The following is a 19,253-nucleotide window of genomic DNA, read 5'->3' as shown; positions in this document are numbered from 1 at the left end:
TGAGAAGCAACCAGGGAACCTGTGGCCGCAAACTCCTGGGAGTGGCAAACACTGGCGGGGAGGGGGAAGGTGGCAGAGTCAGCTATTTAACTACTTGATAGGCACCCAGTGTTCTCTGCACTGTCTTCCCGCATGGCTTGAGCCCTTGGAGGCGGCGGCGGCGGGGGAGTGAGCACAAAGGAGTGTGGGCATGCACCCGTGCGCAGACTCTGGGGGGAGCCAAATGAGGGACGACGGCTGTAGTCGGCCCCTCCCCAGCTGTGGCAGGCTTTATGGCCACTCTAGGGCTCCAGGTGGGACCGGCAGGCTGCCGCATTCGCCATTAGCATCTCGCAACTCGCTCACGGGGCACAGACAGCCGCTGCTGCTGCTGTGCCTGCAGAACTCAGAACCTCAGCGCCACTGTTGCTATTAAAGCCCTAACTGCGCCGCCAAGGCCGGAAATTTTTAGCCCAGCTCTGCATTTCAGAGCTCTTTTGAGCAGTCTGGGACTCACCAGCACTGAGTTTTTTTTTCCTTTTAAAACCATTGCTGACAAATTCTGTCCTGACGTCAGTCCAAGTCTACAGTCGGCAAAGGGTTAACACACACACACAGTCTTGTCACGTGGCAAAAACACAACCAGCCAAACGCCACTTTCTGAAGGGGTCGGATTCCACATTGACTCCTTTTCCTGACGGGGGTGGGATTCCACATCCACTCCCGCCCTGGCAGAGAGAACACTCTCTCTCTCCTTCACTCTGCCAGGCAACAGCCAGGTCTTTTTGACTGTTCTGTACCCTGGGCACTCCTTCCAGGGTCTCCCTTGGAACATCTTTTTGGGGTGCAGACTGTGAGGCCATAGACAGTCGTCCTCTCACAGCCACTAGGGTCCTTACGGTCCACAGTGGCAGCTGCCATAATAAACCCACAATCTCAGAATACACAAATGCAGCAGTTCCACACCTACACACCCAGCAGATTGTCCCATTTCTAGAATAATAGCAAACAACAAGAGCAGACACAAGACTGAGACACCACAGGCAACTTACAGAATCAGATGGCCTCTCCAAGGCCGACAGATTGAGACCTTCCTGGTCTCCACAGGGGTCCACCAAGCGTCCTTGGTCCTCCCCTATCTCACCTGGAACGTCTCCCAGGGGCAGATCGGACTGTGGGCACCTGAGCACGTCTGCTCTTACCCACTTCGCACTCCCTCCCGGAGTGCGATCTCTGGTGCTCTTACTGAGCACAGAGCGTCAAGCAAAACCAGAACTGCGATCGCACCAGATACAGAATGGCCTTTCTGGCCTCTCAGAAACTATCAGAACACAGACACCAGACCAAAGCAGAACAGTAAATCTTACTTCTGAGTGGGTCCAGGACTTCTGGGTGGTCGCGCTGATTCCCGGCCAACGCACCAAATGAAAGACTCTAGGACTCCCAAGGGGAGACACCCACTCAAGCCTCGGGACAGCCGCACACCCAAGAAGACACTGGGACTAAACTTAAGATGTAGAGAGTAAGATTTAATACAGCAGCAACAAGAAAGCACATAAAAAGCACATAAACCAGAGCTCCATAAAGCAACAGCAAGCAAATACATGAACTAGAGCTCTGGGGTCGAAACCCACACACCCAGCATGGTGTAGAGGAGATTCGACGACCGGCCCAAATTTTTCACAGGCTTTTATAGGAAGGAGGCAAGGGGGGAGCAGGGCAGGGAAAATACAATTTTACGTCACTAAGAGATTCAGCCAAGGGTTTTTCCAAAAGTGCTTTTCGCAACGCGTCCCACACTTTGGCCATGTACTTGATTCATTGGAACTGAGGTTTACTCACACCCTTATCTCAAAAATGTCCCTGGCACAGTCCTTAGTTGGGAGGGGTAGGAGGGCTCTGGGGTGAGAGTTCTGGTGGTCAGTAATTTTCCTCTTTCAGTTTCTATTTCCATTTTTTGATCCTGGATGGTTTCGTTCAATCTCTTTACCTGTTTGATTGTATTTACCTGTGTTTCTTAAAGAGATTTATGTGTTTCCTCTTTATAGGCTACTTATTTACCTGTGTTCTGCTGAAATTCTTTAAGAGACTTATTAACCCTTATAGGAGGAACAGCAATATGAACTAACCAGTACTCCCTGAGCTCATGTCTCTAGCTGCATATGTAGCAGAAGATGGCCTAGTCGGCCAACATTGGGAAGAGAGGCCCTTGGTCTTGCAAAGATTATATGCCCCAAAACAAGTGAATACTAGGACCAGGAAGCAGAAGTGGGTGGGTTGGACAGCAGGGTGGGGGAGGGTATAAGGTACTTTTGGGATAGCATTTATATTGTAAATGAAAAAAATATCTAATAGAAAATTGTTTAAGTAAAAAAATGAGAAAAGTACCAAAAAATAATAAAATGTAGTCAATCTTCTTATTATAACTTGGATTTAAGTGACTCTAAAAGTTTCCTCTACTGAAGAACTGGTCCCCTCCATTTGTTGTTATTACAAGGAAACAGAAAATTTGAGCAGGGGCAGGTTGGAGCATTACTTTGATGCAATGATTTGGGGAAGCATTGCTTTCAGGATTCTAGTTTGTTCTTGGCCATATCCAGTTACTTTTCTCCAATGTTGCCCCTTTTCTTCTTTTTCTTCCTTCTCCTGTGTGTTTTCTTTCTTTCAATCTCTCCCTCTCCCTTCCTCTCTCTCTCCCTGCACCCTCTCTCTTTCTTCCTCCCTCTTTCTTCCTCCTAACCTCCCTCTTTCTTTTCCCCTCCCCCCTTTATCTTCCTTGTTAGTATGAAATAACCATTCTCCTACCATACTACTGTTTAACACTAGAGCTGAAGTGTCTCCTAGTAACCATAAACTGAAACTAGTGATGTGGATTTGGGGGGAAAAGGATTACTTCCTTTTATTTCCTCAGGTATTATATCACAGAAGTGGAAAAATAGAATAGGTATACCTTCCCAAAACAAAACAGGTGTACATGATTGCAAAAATAGGCAAGTATGATTTTTTCCAATGTACTTTTCAAATCTTTCAATGTTCTTTCCAATTCTTCAAATCACCTATGTGATTACTCATAGGTATTTGACATATAGTAATCGATTGCAGCAATGCCAATGTGATCAGTTTTTTATTTTATCTTGAGTTATTAATAATTTTGATAATATCAGTGAATAATTCTGAGTAATGATCCTGGGAAAAATGTCACTATGTCCTGAATACCATTTTCTTCTCTTCTTTGATCAGATGACAATTCCAGGAGTTCCTTAAAACCTTGTGACTTTAATGATGGGATCCTCCTTCTTTCCTTTTCTTGATTCTTTCCAACTAGAACATATACAACAAAAAAACATAAGCATGAAACCAAAATCAGTAAAATCTGGAGAAAATGTGTTTGTCCCTAGGTTCATCACAGAATAATCTATTTTTACCCATCACCTTTGTAACAATGACTACTTCTGGAGGATTTTGCTAAATATTATAAAATAAATTCTCGAGCCGGGCGTGGTGGCGCATGCCTTTAATCCCAGCACTTGGGAGGCAGAGGCAGGCGGATTTCTGAGTTCGAGGCCAGCCTGGTCTACAAAGTGAGTTCCAGGACAGCCAGGGCTACACAGAGAAACCCTGCCTCGAAAAAACAAAATAAATAAATAAATAAATAAATAAAATAAAAAAAATAAATTCTCTGGTAATTTGTGAGTGAGATTTAGTACTTTCTATGTTGGTCATTAGGGGATTACCAAATGAGTTTTGTAAGAAAGCATTTGAAATACAAAAAATGTTTTAAAAAATACTCCATTATTTCCTTGCTAAGATCCATTAATTGACTTACACATTATTCTCTACCTGAACTTTTCATTTCTAGAGAAACCAAGGTGATTGGAATGTCATAGAGAACAGAAGCATGCAGTACTTAGATGCATAGTCATCTATGGCAGGTTCTTTAGTCTTGTATATTACAGACTATTACTTCCATACAGTTTGTCAGCATTCACTGAGTTGAAAGGTAACTGGGTCTGATATGTATGTGTGTATATATATATATATATATATATATATATATATATATATATATATATATATAACCAGCCAACAAAACCAGTAAATGTGTGTTGTGACCTAGAGAGCCTCTAGGGACTTCTGAATCTACAGGAAAAATTGATTAAAAAATTGTCCTCATTCAAAAATACTGACCACAATTAAAATAACTCCAAATTATTTTAGTTATATATACAAATATTTAGGAGATACACATTCCAATCAAAGGTAGTAACTACTATTAAATAAACCCAATTGATTCTGTCCTTCATTGTTGCTTTGCCTCCCTCAGCACAGCACATTAGCAAACAATTCCCCTAAAGGGCACTGAGAAGTTTTACTCACTTATTTCCTACATCATGGGTGGAGTCAGGAAGAGGCTGATTTTTGGTCTCAGGAAGGAGAAACACACTAAACGCATTGAAGATGGAGAAGCCTCCATAGAAGATCCAGGGCAAGTTGGCATAGTATGTCGCTAGCAGCATAAACAGGGGGGATAGGAATACTCCACTATTACCGAAGAATCCAATGACTCCTATAGCTGTTGCCCTTGGAGCAAAAATACAATGCACAGAAAAATCTGGTAAAAATACACACTTGAAACTTGTGACTTGGGATCATACAGATACTTTTAAAAATCTAAAAACCTGTTACTTGTCAGAAATCAGTGTAATTAAATTTAAGAATCTTGGTAAGTAACTCGTCTTTCTCAAATTTGTTTCATTTTGTAATATTTTTCGTCAGATTCAGACGAAGAAGACACTTCCGTATTCAACACAATGAAACAGAAATAGCAACACTATATAATTTATCTTTTATGTAAATTGTATATTTTAGCATTGTGTGTGTACACATATGAGCTAGGGATATAGGCTCTAAAACTGGGAAGGAGATATTAAAAGAGGTAGAACCCATCTCAAGATGAATAATAGTTTAAGTATAAACATGACATGAAAATAAAAGGGTTTACTGAGCATTAGAAGTGGACCAGCAGAAGTGTGGATCAGAGACTGGCAGAGTTGAATCAAAAGAAAGAACATCTCTGTGATAATGTTACAAAGCAACTAATTGTGTTGTATGCCAATTTAAAAGTTTGGGTATGAGAGCATTCAATTACAAAGAAGAATTAATTAAGTAGAAATAATAAGTTGATCAGAAAGAATAATGAAAATAAATATGATAACAGTATATTCTGTACCTGCATGAAATTGCCTTAAGTAAATATAATAAATGTAAAGAAATTTAGAGTATGCTGTTGCTTATAAAACACGCCTATTTATTTATTCCACATATTTACATAAGATGCTAAATAGTAGTGCTTTAGTAGACTTAATTATCCCAAAATAAAGTGAAATTCCAGGATACAAAAGTTATAAATATTTTCTTTACAAGTAATTGGTTAGACAAGTTCCCAGTCTTTATTTTTCTTCCTTTAGTTATATAGAATGAGCAGAGAAGTCTATTCTGTGACTGACTTGAAACTTGTACCTTAGTGTGGTTGGGAGTAGCTCATTTGTATGAAGACGACTAACACCCACACATAGAGAAGAAATTCCTCCTGCCAATGTGGCCATAATAATACGCAGGGTCTGCATTTCTAGAGAAAGGTAGACCAAGGGCAGTAGTTAGTTCAGCTTGGCTGTAGTAATTTATAGTTCCCAATTCCTAAATGATAATACCATCCTCAGAGGTGTTTGCATATATAAAACACAGAGAGGAAAACCAGCACAGAGAAAAGAATGGCTAGTATGTTGAGAAAAGTAACTAATTTATTCATGATGATTTGTGGAGAATCAAAGCTTTTAAACAATTGTGTTCATTCCTTCACATTTCAGAGAGTGGTTCGTCCAGGGGGAATTCACTTTCATATTTCCTCTCTAGAGTCCCAGTGGTCTTTCATGCACAATATAAGACTGTCATGGGGTGAATCAGGAAAGAATATAAACTCTTAAAGAATCATAGGACATTGAAATCCATGCTAAATATGGGATAAAATAAAAGAGTGTTATATAAACCTGGAGGCCAATACTGCTGGGGTGGCATATTCCTCAAGAAAAAAGAATAAGGATTTCTTCAGGACAATGTCAGACTCTGGATACCTTTCAAAGAAAGTTTCTTAGAACTATTTTCCAACTTCATTTTAGAAGTCTCATGATGAAAGAGCTAGAGAAAGGACCCAAGGAGATGATGGAGTTTGCAGCCTCATAGGAGAAAATACAATATGAACTAACCAGTACCCCCAGAGCTCCCAGGGATTAAACTACCAGCCAAAGAGTCACATGGTGGGACTCATTGCTCCAGCTGCATATGTAGCAGAGGATGGCTAGTAGGTCATCAATGGGAGGAGAGGCCCTTGGTCCTGTGAAGTCTCTATGCGTCAGTGTAGGGGAATGACAGGGCCAAGAAGCCAGAGTGCGTGGGTTAGTGAATGGGGGGGGTACAGGGGAGAACACGGAGAGGATAGGGGATTTTCCAAGGGGAAACCAGGAAAGGGGATAACATTTGAAATGTAATAAAGAAAATACCTAGTTGAAAACAAAAGTCCCATGAATCCACCAATCCTACATCTGATAGAGGGATAATATTCAATATATACAAAGAACTCAAGAAACTAGACTCGAGAGAACCAAATAACCCTATTAAAAATGGGATAAAGAGATCTTGGATCCGGGACGCCACCGAAAGTAGTCTGCACAGGTAAGAGTGTGGACTACAGAAGCTAACAGCTTCTGGGACAGGTGGGAGCCACAGAGCTTCTGAGGAAGCGCCCTTTTTAGGCTCCAGATATCTGGGCACCTTCCCGGCCAGAGGATAGGTGTCCACCCAGTCCAAGAGGGCTTTGCAGGAGCACCTGGGGGAGCCATCTTGGTTTGTAGATCCCTCTGAGACTAGTCCGTGCAGGTGAGAGTGTGGAATACAGAAGCTAACAGCTTCTGTGACAGGCCAAATCAACACAGCATCTGGGACAGGTCCTGTTTTGGGCCTTCATCTTCGGCCAGTAGGGAGGTCCAAACTCCAGATATCTGTGCACCTTCCCTTGTAAGAGGAGAGCTTGCCTGCAGAGAGTGCTCTGACCACTGAAACTCAGAGGAGAGAGCTAGTCTCCCATGTCTGCTGATAGAGGTTAACAGAATAACGAGAGGAACAATCTCTAACCAGAGACAACTATAACAACTAAATCCAGAGATTACCAGATGGCAAAATGTAAACATAAGAATCTTACTAACAGAAACCAAGACCACTCACCATAATCAGAACCCAGAACTCCCACCTCGCCCAGTCCAGAGCACCCCAACACACTGGAAAGCTAGACCCGGATTTAAAAGCATATCTCAAGATGATGGTAGAGCACATCAAGAAGGACTTTAATAACTCACTTAAAGAAATACAGGAGAACACTGATAAACAGGTAGAAGACCTTAAAAAGGAAGCACAAAAATCCCTTAAAGAATTACAGGAAAACATGACCAAACAGGTGATGGAATTGAATAAAACCATCCAAGAACTAAAAAGGGAAGTAGACACAATAAAGAAAACCCAAAGTGAGGCAACGCTGGAGATAGAAACCCTAGGAAAGAAATCTGGAACAATAGATACGAGCATCAGCAAAAGAATACAAGAGATGGAAGAGAGAATCTCAGGTGCAGAAGATTCCATAGAGAACATCAGCACAATAATCAAAGAAAATGGAAAATGCAAAAAGATCCTAACTCAAAACATCCAGGAAATCCAGGACACAATGAGAAGACCAAACTTACAGATAATAGGAGTAGATGAGAATAAAGATTTTCAACTCAAAGGGCCAGCAAATATCTTCAACAAAATTATAGAAGAAAACTTCCCAAACCTAAAGAAAGAGATGCCCATGAACATACAAGAAGCCTACAGAACTCCAAATAGACTGGACCAGAAAAGAAATTCCTCCAGACACATAATAATCAGAACAACAAATGCACTAAAGATAGAATATTAAAGGCAGTAAGGGAAAAAGGTCAAGTAACATATAATGGCAAGCCTATCAGAATTACACAAGACTTTTCACCAGACTATGAAAGCCAGAAGAGCTTGGACAGATGTTATACAGACACTAAGAGAACACAAATACCAGCACAGGCTACTATAAACAGCCAAACTTTCAATTACCTTAGATGGAGAAAAGAAAGTATTCCACAACAGAACTAAATTCACACATTATCTTTCCATGAATCCAGCCCTTCAAAGGATAATAACAGAAAAAAACCAATACAAGGACAGAAACCACGTCCTAGAAAAAGCAAGAAGGTAATCCCTTAACAACCCTAAAAGAAGACAGCCACAAGAACAGAATGCCAACTTTAACAACAAAAATAATAGGAAGCAACAATTGCTTTTCCTTAATATCTCTTAATATCAATGGACTCAACTCCCCAATAAAAAAGACATAGACTAACAGACTGGCTACACAAAAGACCCAGCATTCTCCTGCTTACAGGAAACCCATCTCAGGGGAAAAAACAAACATTACCTCAGAATGAAAGGCTGTAAAACAATTTTCCAAGCAAATGGTCTGAAGAAACAAGCTGGAGTAGCCATTGTAATATCTAATAAAATCGGCTTCCATCCCAACGTCATCAAAAAAGACAAGGAGGGACACTTCATATTCATCAAAGGTAAAATCTTCCCAGAGGAACTCTCAATTCTGAATATCAATGCTCCAAATACAAGGGCAGCCACATTCATTAAAGAAACTTTAGTAAAGCTCAAAGCACACATTGCACCCCACACAATAATAGTGGGAGACTTCAACACACCACTTTCATCAACGGACAGATCATAGAAACAGAAACTAAACAGGGACACAGTGAAACTAACAGAAGTTATGAAAAAAAATGGATCCAACAGATATCTACAGAACATTTTATCCTAAAACAAAAGGATATACCTTCTTCTCAGCACCTCATAGTACCTTCTCCAAAATTGACCACATAATTGGTCACAAAACAGGCCTCAACAGATACAAAAATATTGAAATTGTCCCATGCATCCTATCAGATCACCATGGACTAAGGCTGATCTTCAATAACAACATAAATTATAGAAAGCCAACATTCAAGTGGAATCTGAACAAGACTCTCCTCTATGATACCTTGGTCAAGGAAGGAATAAAGAAAGAAATTAAAGACTTTCTAGAGTTTAATGAAAATGAAGCCACAACATACCCAAACTTATGGGACACAATGAAAGCATTTCTAAGAGGAAAACTCATAGCTCTGAGTGCTTCCAAAAACAAACTAGAGATAGCACACATTAGCAGCTTGACAACACACCTAAAAGCTCTAGAACAAAAGGAAGCAAATTCACTCAAGAGGAGTAGATGGCAGGAAATAATCAAACTCAAGGGTGAAATCAACCTAGTGGAAACAGAAGACCCAGAAATGAACCCACACACCTATGGTCACTTGTTCTTTGACAAGGGAGCTAAAACCATCCAGTGGAAAAAAGACAGCATTTTCAACAAATGGTACTGGCACAACTGGAAGTTATCATGTAGAAGAATGGGAATTGATCCATTCCTATCTCCTTGTCCTAAGGTCAAATCTAAGTTGATTAAGGAATTCCACATAAAACCAGAGACACTGAAACTTATAGAGGAGAAAGTAGGGACAACCCTCGAAGATATGGGTACAGGGTAAAAATTCCTGAATAGAACAGCAATGGCTTGAGCTCTAAAATCGAAAAATGGGACCTCATAAAATTGCAAAGCTTTTGCAATGCAAAAGACACAATCAATAAGACAAAAAGACCACCAACAGATTGAGAAAGGATATTTACCTATCCTAAATCAGATAGGGGACTAATATCCAAAATATATAACGAACTCAAGAAGGTAGACTCCAGAAAATCAAATAGCCCTATTAAAAAATGGGGCTCAGAGCTAAACAAAGAATTCTCACCTGAGGAATACCGAATGGCTGAGAAGAACCTGAAAAAAATGTTCAACATCCTTAATCATCAGGGAAATGCAAATCAAAACAACCCTGAGATTCCACCTCACACCAGCCAGAATGGCCAAGATCAAAAATTCAGGTGACAGCAAATGCTGGTGATGATGTGGAGAAAGAGGAACACTCCTCCATTGTTGGAGGGATTGCAAGCTGGTACAACGACTCTGGAAATACATCTGGCGGTTCCTCAGAAAATTGGACATAGTACTACCGGAAGATCCCTCAATACCTCTCCTGGGCATATATCCAGAAGATGTTCCAACCGGTAAGAAGGACACATGCTCCACTATGTTCATAGCAGCCCTATTTATAATAGCCAGAAGCTGGAAAGAACCCAGATGCCCCTCAACAGAGGAATGGATACAGAAAATGTGGTACATTTTCACAATGGAATACTACTCAGCTATTTAAAAGAATGAATTTATGAAATTCCTAGCCAAATGAATGGACCTGGAGGGCATCATAATGAGTGAGGTAACCCAATCACAAAGGAACTCGCACAATATGTACTCACTGATAAGTGGATATTAGCCCAGAAACTTCGAATACCCAAGATATAAGATACAATTTGCTAAACGCATGAAACTCAAGAAGAATGAAGACCAAAGTGTGGACACTTTGCCCCTTCTTAGAATTGGGAGAAAAACAAACATGGAAGGAATTACAGAGACAAAGTTTGGAGCTGAGAAGAAAAGATGGACCATCTAGAGACTGCCATATCCGGGGATCCATCCCATAATCAACTTCCAAATGCTGACACCATTCCATACACTAGTAAGATTTTTCTGAAAGGACCCAGATATAGCTGTCTCTTGTGAGACTATGCCGGGGCCTAGCAAACACAGAAGTGGATGTTCCCAGTCAGCTATTGGATGGATCACAGGGCCCCCAATGTAGGAGCTAGAGAAAATACCCAAGGAGCTAAAGGGATCCGCAATCCTATAGGGGGAACAACAATATGAACTAACCAGTACCCCCCTGGAGCTCATGTCTCTAGCTGCATATGAATCAGAAAATGGCCTAGTTGACCATCAGTGGAAAGAGAGGCCCATTGGTTATGCAAACTTTATATGCCTCAGTAGAGGGGAACAAAAGTGCCAAGAAGTAGGAGTGAGTGGGTGGGGGAGTGGGTGGGGGACTTTTGGGATAGCATTGGAAATGTTAATGAAAAAAATAACCATTAAAAAAAAAAAGGATACAGAGCTAATCAAAGCATTCTCAACTAAGGAATAATAAATGGCTGTGAAGCACCTAAAGAAATGTTCATCATCCTTAGTCATCAGAGAAATGCAAATCAAAACAATCCTGAGATTCCACCTCACATCAGCCAGAATGGCAGATCAAAAAAAAGGTGACAGCAGATGCTGGTGAGGATGTAGAGAAAGAGGAACACTCCTCCATTGTTGGTTCTATTGCAAGCTGGTACAACCACTCTGGAAATTAGTCTGGTGGTTCCTCAGAATACTGGACTTAGTACTACCTGAGGATCAGCAACACCACTTGTGGGCATATATCCAAAAGATGCTCCAAAATATAACAAGGACACATTCTTTACTATGTTCATAGCATCCTTATTTACAGTAGCCTGAAGCTGGAAACTATCTAGATGTCCTTCAACAGAGAAATTTATACCAAAAAAATGTGGTAAATTTACACAATGGATTACTACTCAGCTATTAAAAACAATAAATTCATAAAATTCTTATACAAATGGCTCAAACAAGAAATATCATCTTGAGTAAGATAACTCAGTCTCAAAAGAACACACATGGCATGCACTATTGATAAGTGGATATTAGCCCAAAAGCTCCAAATACCCAAGATACAATTCACAGACCATGTGAAGCTCAAGAAGAAGGAAGACCGAAGTGTTGATGCTTCAGGTCTTCTTAGAAGGGGAAACAAAATACTCACAAGAGGAAATCTGGAGACAAAGTGTGGAGCAGAGACTGAAGGAAAGGCCATCCAGAGATGTCCCACCTGGAGGTTCATCCCATATACAGACACCAAACCTAGACACTATTGCAGATTCCAAGAAGTGCTTACTGACAGGAGCCTTATATAGCTGTCTCCTGAGAGGTTCTTTCAGAGCCTGGCAATTACAGAGGTAGGTGCTTGCAGCCATAGAGCAAGGGGTTCCCAATGGAGGAGTTTTAGAAAGGACTGAAGGAGCTGAAGGGGTTTGAGACCCATAGGAAGAACAACAATATCAACCAACCAGAGCCCCCAGAGCTCCCCGGAACTAAACCACCAACCAAAGGGTACACACGGAGGGTCCAATGTTTCCAGCTGCCTGTATAGCAGAGGATGGCCTTGTTGGACATCAATGGGAGGAAAGGCCCTTGGTCCTGGGAAGGCTCAATGCCCCAATGTAGGGGAATATCAGACTGGGTGGGTGGGCAAGCACCTTCATAGAAGCAGGGGGAGAGAAGATGGGGTAGGGAGTTTCTGGAGAGGAATCCAGGAAAGGGGATAACACTTGAACTGTAAATAAATTAAATATCTAATTTAGAAAAAAACAGTCTCATGAAAACTTCAAACACTAGAATGTGCTGCGTGGTATGGTTGTTTGAAAAAGAATGCCTCCCATAAACTCATTTATTGGACTACTTAGTACCAGGGTGCAAAACTTTTTGGAATGATTCAAAGCATTATACGATGTGGCTTTTGTCATTAAGGCATGTCACTGGGGGGTGGGAATTATGTCAGAAGCTCATGCCAGGCCCAATATCCCTCAGCCTTTGATTAGGATGAAGCTTTTCCCTGTCTCTCTGTACTACACTTGCCTCCTTCCATGCTCCCTGCCACTATGCTTACTGCCATGATGATATTGGACTAAACCTCTGCAACTTCAAGCAAGCCCCCAATTAAATACTTTCTCTCATAAGAGCTGCCTTGGTTGGTCGTGATATTACTTCACAAAAATAGACCAGTCACTAAAACAGATACTGGTACCAGGGACTTGGTTGACTACATTTGTGACAGGCTTGACCACACTGTTTATTAAAACAATACTGAAAACACTGGGACTTGGACTACAAAATTGGTTGGATGATTTAAGTTAGGCTTAGTGGGCCATAGTAGTTGAAGAATGGATGACTTTACTAAGGCTTATTTAAATGGAAGAGGTCAAGCTCAATAGAATTCAAAGGGAAAATTTCTAGTAACTGGCTAGAGACCATTCTCGTGATTTGGAAACAAAGAATGTTGCTGCTTTTTGTCCCTGTTCTGAAAAAGTGTGCTTCAAACTAAATAGTTAACTAACTATTAATTAACTCTGACATATTACAAGACAGCCTAATATTGATTGTGTCACTTGGTTATTCGTGGTCACTATTATATAGATCTACATGAAAAGGAAAGAACAGAGAAATAAAAACAATGTAAAAGGTGTAGTTTGAGAAGAAAATGACTGCCAGTACCTATGATAGAGCTAAGCCTGGTTCTTAGGAGTTAAAAAAAAATTAAAGAACAGTCTAATGCTTAGTGGAATAAATGGATTGATAACCTCAGGATAATAACTAAACTAGCTATGCTTCCAAATTTCAATTTAAAGAAAATCTTAAGTTGTAATGGATATCATGATGAAAAGAAAGCTGTTGCACATATAATTGAATAAGGGGGCCAAGTTCCATCACCATCAAATGGCCAAACTCGATAGGCTTAGCCAATTGCATCTAGACTAAAAGTCAAGGGTGTTAAAATGGGTTGGTGAAATATACCTCCATGACTGAAGAAATCATCTGATTGCAAGCATGTGTCAGGCAGTTCCCTGATGGAGACCAAAAGAAACCATAGTCTGAAGTGAAAGTGAACGCTGGCTTTCATTTGAGACTTCAAGATGTTGAAGATGCCAGAGTCATACATGCTAAGGGGAGCTGCAGAGCAGGAGTGGAACCAACCCAAGACATAGAAATGAGTTATAGCAAACAAGGATGAAAGGAGTTTGGAGTCAAAATTTGGCATCAGACATGAAAATGCAGTGTTTGGAGATTGCTCTGCACATTTTTTATTTGCACTGGGACAATAGCACCTCATTGTGCTCTATTTCTTCCCTTTTGGAAGAGTAATGAATAAACTGAGCCATAGTATGTTGGATATGATCTGCTATTTATTTTGAATTTATAAAAGCTTAGAGTTAAGTGATTGATGTGACTCTCAGAAGATACTTAAACTTTGGAGTTTTAAACAGTGTGGAGACAGCAATAGACTGTTGGGACTTTTGAAGTTGGACTGAATGCCTATGGGGCTCAGAGATTGGAAGTGGTAGATTGAATACGAGTGTCCTCTTTCCCATATGAGGACACCTCAATCCCACTTGGTGGGGGGAGAAGAAAGCAATCAAATGTGGGGAGAGAAGAAAGGACCTGAGAAGGAAAGGAGAAGGGGGGAAGGGGAACGTGATCTGGTATTGGTTGGGGGGAAAAGGACTGAAATCCTGAGGGCCAGCAGAAATAAAGGAAACAGGCAACCTCAGGAGGTAGGAGGTTAGGGGGACCCTCCAGAATATACCAGAGACGTGGAAGGTGAGAGACTCTCAGACTCAAAGGGAGGGACCTGGAGATGAAATGCCCTACAGTAGGGAGAGTGAACTTGTAGAGCCCACCTTCAGCAGAAAGACAGGGCATCAAGTGAGGGATGGGGTTACCATCCCACAGTCAAAACTCTGACCCATAATTGTTCCAGTATGAAAGAACTGCAGGGATGGAAAAGGAGAGGAGCCTGAGGAAAAGGAGGTCCAGCGACAGGTCTAAAGTGGGAACCAGCTCAAGGGGAGGCCCCAAGGCCTGACACTATTACTGAGGTTATGGGGCACTCACAAAAAGGGACCTATCATGACTACCCTCTGAAAGACCCAACAAGCAGCTGAAAGAGTCAGATGCAGATATTTGCACCCAACCAATGGACAGAAACTGTTGATTCCTGTGGATGAATTAGGGAAAAGCTGGAAAAAGCTAAGGAGGAAGGCAACCCTATAGGAAGACCAGAAGTTTCAATTAACCTGGACCCCTGACACTCTCAGACACTGGACCACCAAGCAGGCAGCATGAACCAGCTGATATGATGCCCCAACACATATACAGCAGAGGACTGCCGGGTCTGTGTTCAGTCAGAGACGATGCACCTAACTCTCAAGCGACAGGAAGTCCCAAGCAGTTTAGAGGTCTTGCAGGGTGAGGGTGAGAAGTGAGGACACCCTCATGGAGACAGGGGGCAAGGAAGGGGTACGGAATGGGGAACAGTTCGGTGGACTGGAAATGGAATACAATCTGGAGTGTAAATAAAAGGTTAAATAATATTTAAAATAATAATAATAATGGCCCCTCAAAGATCCATAATTTTGAATGCTTAGTCACCAGGGCCAGTGTGACTACTGGAAAAGTATTGAATGATAGGTAGGTTTGTTGTAGGAATTATATTGTAGGTTGGATTATTTATGTATTTATTTATTTTTTGGTTTTCTGAGACAGAGTTTCTCTGTGTAGCTCTGGCTGTCCAGAAACTCACTCTGTAGACCAGGCTGGCTTCAAACTCAGAAATCTGCCTGCCTGTGCCTCTCAAGGGCTGGGATTAAAGGTGTGTGCCACCACTGCCTGGCTGTAGGTTGGAATTTGAAGTGTCAAAAGCCCATCCCAGGCCAGTCTCTCTCTTGGACTATGAATCAGGTTTTAAATATTAATTACTTTACCAGATCCCGCTTTCCTGTGGCCATTCTCCTTGTGATGATAGTGAACTAGATCACTGAAATATTAAGCAAACTTCTTTTAAGTGCTTTATTTTATGAGACTTTCCATTAATCATGGTGCTTCTTCACAGAAATAGAACAGTGAATGAGACAAAGAGAGAAAAACTGAGAGTTCAAGGGTTATAACATCATGGGATTTTAAAAAATATATTACAATACTGCATTTTAGTAAACTTAGTTGAGCACATGGGTACCACTACTTATTAATTGTATGTACATAACTTAGTCTTGAGATTTTTAGTATTCAGTCTACTTGTTCTTCTCTGCACATCTGCTATATTCCAACACAACTAAAAATTATTTTCTTGATTAGCAACACAACTGGCATAGCACATACAGTTGGTTAGACTTATTTGTGCAATCTTGGAGATAATTATAAGGCCTAAAACATATGTGGCTAGATTATCAAAATATAATGACCAAAATTGAATAATAAATGTTCTTTTCTGAATTTTGACTTCTTTTGCTATCCAGTTCCTTAATAGAGCACATGCCCTAAATTTCCAGCATGGCTACCAGAAATTGTTTGATTAGTGCTGTGATCTATAGTAGATAAGGGATGATAATTCCTGGGGAGGTGGCAGAATTTTTTTTCTTTTTCTTTTTCTTTCTTTTCTTCTTTTTTCTTTCTTTCTTTGCTTTTTTTTGTTTTGTTTTGTTTTTGCTTTGTTTTGTTTTGTTTTGCTTACCTGCAATGCTTTCCTTACCTTGAGGTACAAATACAGCAATCAGAATGAAGATTCCCCTCAGAGACATGACAACCAGATAGGTTATTCTACGGCCAATGTGATTAAGTACAAAAGGTCCAATAACACTGACTAGTATGGCCAATGCACTAATGAGAAACTGCAACAGGATAATATTAGAACTCAGATGTTGGAGGTGAACTGCCAGGCCAAAAATTGATACTGTAAAGAAAAGTCTGTAGTGGGAAAAGAAAAATGGGGTATCACAAGGTTTGGAATTGATTTTCAACAGATGTTAATATTATTGGACAAGAAATCAAGTTCTAGTAGTTTGACTATGAAGGCATCTCGGCTTTTTGGAATTTTTAGTTCTAGGGTATAATTTTATAGCCACCAAAAATCACTGTATGGTGAGGGAGCACATAATCACTCTTAAAGTTTTGGAAAATATTAGCAGGTTTGTGGTTGAAGGTTCCATCTTTATATCGACATATGTTCTTGAGTTAAATGTATTTATGTAAATTATATTAGAATTTTTATATTTATTTGAGTGGAACCAGGCAACTGGGGAGTAACAACATCCAAGTTTATACTGTGATTGGCATTCTCACCATCAGCCCATGGGGATGAGCCTGGCAGGAAGTTTGGATGCACACACTCCTCACTGCACAGTAAGTTCCATATACTCAGAACTCTGATTACTTCAAGCAGCAGAAATTGTCATATTCTACCTCAAATCTGTCAGTGAGAAATTTTGTCTGTACACTATTTCAATAGGCACATTTTAAGCATACCTCATAAAGGACAGGACACATATCCGCTTACGTAGGATGGATGTATGGAACAAATCTCTTAGAGAAGGTTTAGTCTTTGCTGCCTCAAGTTCTGCCTTCATACTTGTTCTCACAATCTTTGAAAATAAAATCAACACTTTGTTTAGTTGTCACAAAGTGATGAGAACTCCGGGGTATTCTGGACACTTGTAGAAGACCAGATCAATAATTATTGTTCTACATACTGAAAATATAAACATCAAAGATAAATTTACATCCAAAAATTAGAGTGAAATAAAAGCCCAGGAGACAAAAAGACACTCAGGGGATTTCTACAGTGAATATTAAACAAGGGATTATAGGTGCTTATTGAACATTAAAGGAGTCCTTGGAGCTGCAGATAAAGGTTAGAAAGGAAAACATTTGAAGAGTTATTTAACATAAAATCCAAATTTTATTTAGACCATTGAGTTTCAATGCTAATGGTACTTATATTTGGCTTCCACTGATTCCGAATGACTGAAAATAGATTCAGGAAAAATAATTCTTTGCAGGGCTCTTTATTTTCCCTTAGAAAGCATGCTATTTAAAGGAAGACACAAATCACTTTCTTTATGATGCCTAGAATTTAGTTAAGGATGTTCAGAAAACAAGTAGACTGAATCTCCTAGTTTCATTTTGGAATGCTGGTGATATTTTGGAGGGCAATAAGCTTTTAGGTGGTAGAGTCTACCTGTCAAATATGTCACTTATAATCTGGCCTTCAATTGTAGTCATGAATGCTGGCTTGATGATGTGAGAATCCTCTGCCCCCAATACCTGCTTCCACAAATGCTGCCATGGTCTGTCCACTATAATTAAACCCTTGAATCATGACACACACTGAGGCTTTTTCCCTGTTTCTGCCAGGAATTTTAGTCATGGTATTGTGAAAGTAACCAACATAGAAAATATATACAAGATATATGACGTTATTGCACAGACAAAGGTTCTTGATATTGTTCTTGATATTTGGTTGTACTCTGGTGGGTATTTTGGAGGAGTTCTTAGATGCTGGATAGAAAATCGCAACAGTGCTATGAGATTAATGAAGGAATGCAGCTATATACTGACTATGATATAAAAACATACATGAGGTTGAATTCATTTTATTAACAGAATGACTTGAGAACAAAAATTTCAAGACCATGCAGCATTTAGACAGTGTTTTGGTTGTACACAGAAGGTGATAGATGTTTTTGCTCAGCTAAATTCATCTGTTTTCTATAATCCAAGTCTCAAGTTCAGAGCTACTGCACCTCCTTTAGGGAGGATCTTTTTACTTCAGTTAAACCACTCAAGATAATAATGCAAGAATTTTCAGAATCTACAATAAGCTAAATAGTCCCTTATATGTGTAGCTATAGTGTAATATCTCAAGCGAGTCTTGATATTTTTCAGGTTTAAAAACAAAATTAACCACCAGAGCTCACAGTATTGTTAACTTGAAATTCAAACACACCATTTTAAAGTCTTAAGATCTGTCCTTACTCTTTTCTGCATAGTCTCATGGGCATTTAATCTTGGCAACAAAACTGCATGCAGTTCAGAGTTACAATCTTTATAGCTTTTTAAAGATTTATTTTTATTATTTTATTTATTTACATTTCAAATGCTGCCCCCTTCCCAGTTCTCCCTCCATGATCTAGAATCGAGAAGAATAGAGATTCACCTGATTCTTCCTCCCCTCAACACTTAAAAGGTGCTCTCCCACCCACCCACTCCTCTTTCATGCAGCTAGCCTTCCCCTTTAATAGAGCATCAGGACTCTACAGGACTAAGTCCATCTCCTCCCACAAAGGCCAGACAAGTCAGTCCTCTGCTACATATGTAGCATCGGCTATAGACCAACCCAAGTATGCTCTGTGGTTTGTGGCTTCATCCCTGTGAGCTCTGAGGGATCAGGTTAGTTGCTACTATTGTTCTTCCTATGGGGTTGCAATCTCCTTCAGCTCCTTCAGTCCTCCCCCTAATTCTTCCAAGGGGTCCGCAGGATCAGTTCAATGGTTGGCTG

At 40.3% G+C, this 19,253-nt stretch overlaps 1 protein-coding gene across 5 annotated transcripts in view; it reads right to left on the bottom strand.

Annotated features, from left to right (window-relative positions):
- Nucleotides 1-1,487: 1,487 nt before the first annotated feature.
- LOC110288726 (solute carrier family 22 member 27) overlaps nt 1,488-19,253 on the bottom strand; it is an 86,232-nt gene continuing 68,466 nt past the window's right edge. For 4 of the 5 annotated variants that reach the window (XM_085834243.1, XM_085834245.1, XM_085834244.1 and 1 more), the window contains 5 exons: nt 17,222-17,337; nt 16,449-16,663; nt 5,500-5,608; nt 4,357-4,560; nt 1,488-3,300 (listed from right to left, as the gene is read on the bottom strand). In XM_085834243.1, the coding sequence (XP_085690369.1) occupies nt 3,240-3,300; nt 4,357-4,560; nt 5,500-5,608; nt 16,449-16,663; nt 17,222-17,337 (705 nt within the window). In that variant the 3' untranslated portion in view covers nt 1,488-3,239. The remainder of the gene's footprint in view (nt 3,301-4,356; nt 4,561-5,499; nt 5,609-16,448; nt 16,664-17,221; nt 17,338-19,253) is intronic. The other variant, XM_085834246.1, reaches the window with a different exon arrangement.

The sequence above is a fragment of the Mus caroli genome, unplaced genomic scaffold (assembly GCF_978045245.1).
Source record: "Mus caroli unplaced genomic scaffold, Mus_caroli_1 scaffold_20, whole genome shotgun sequence".
NCBI classification, from domain to species: domain Eukaryota; kingdom Metazoa; phylum Chordata; class Mammalia; order Rodentia; family Muridae; genus Mus; species Mus caroli.
This window is presented reverse-complemented; position numbering and strand designations above follow the sequence as displayed.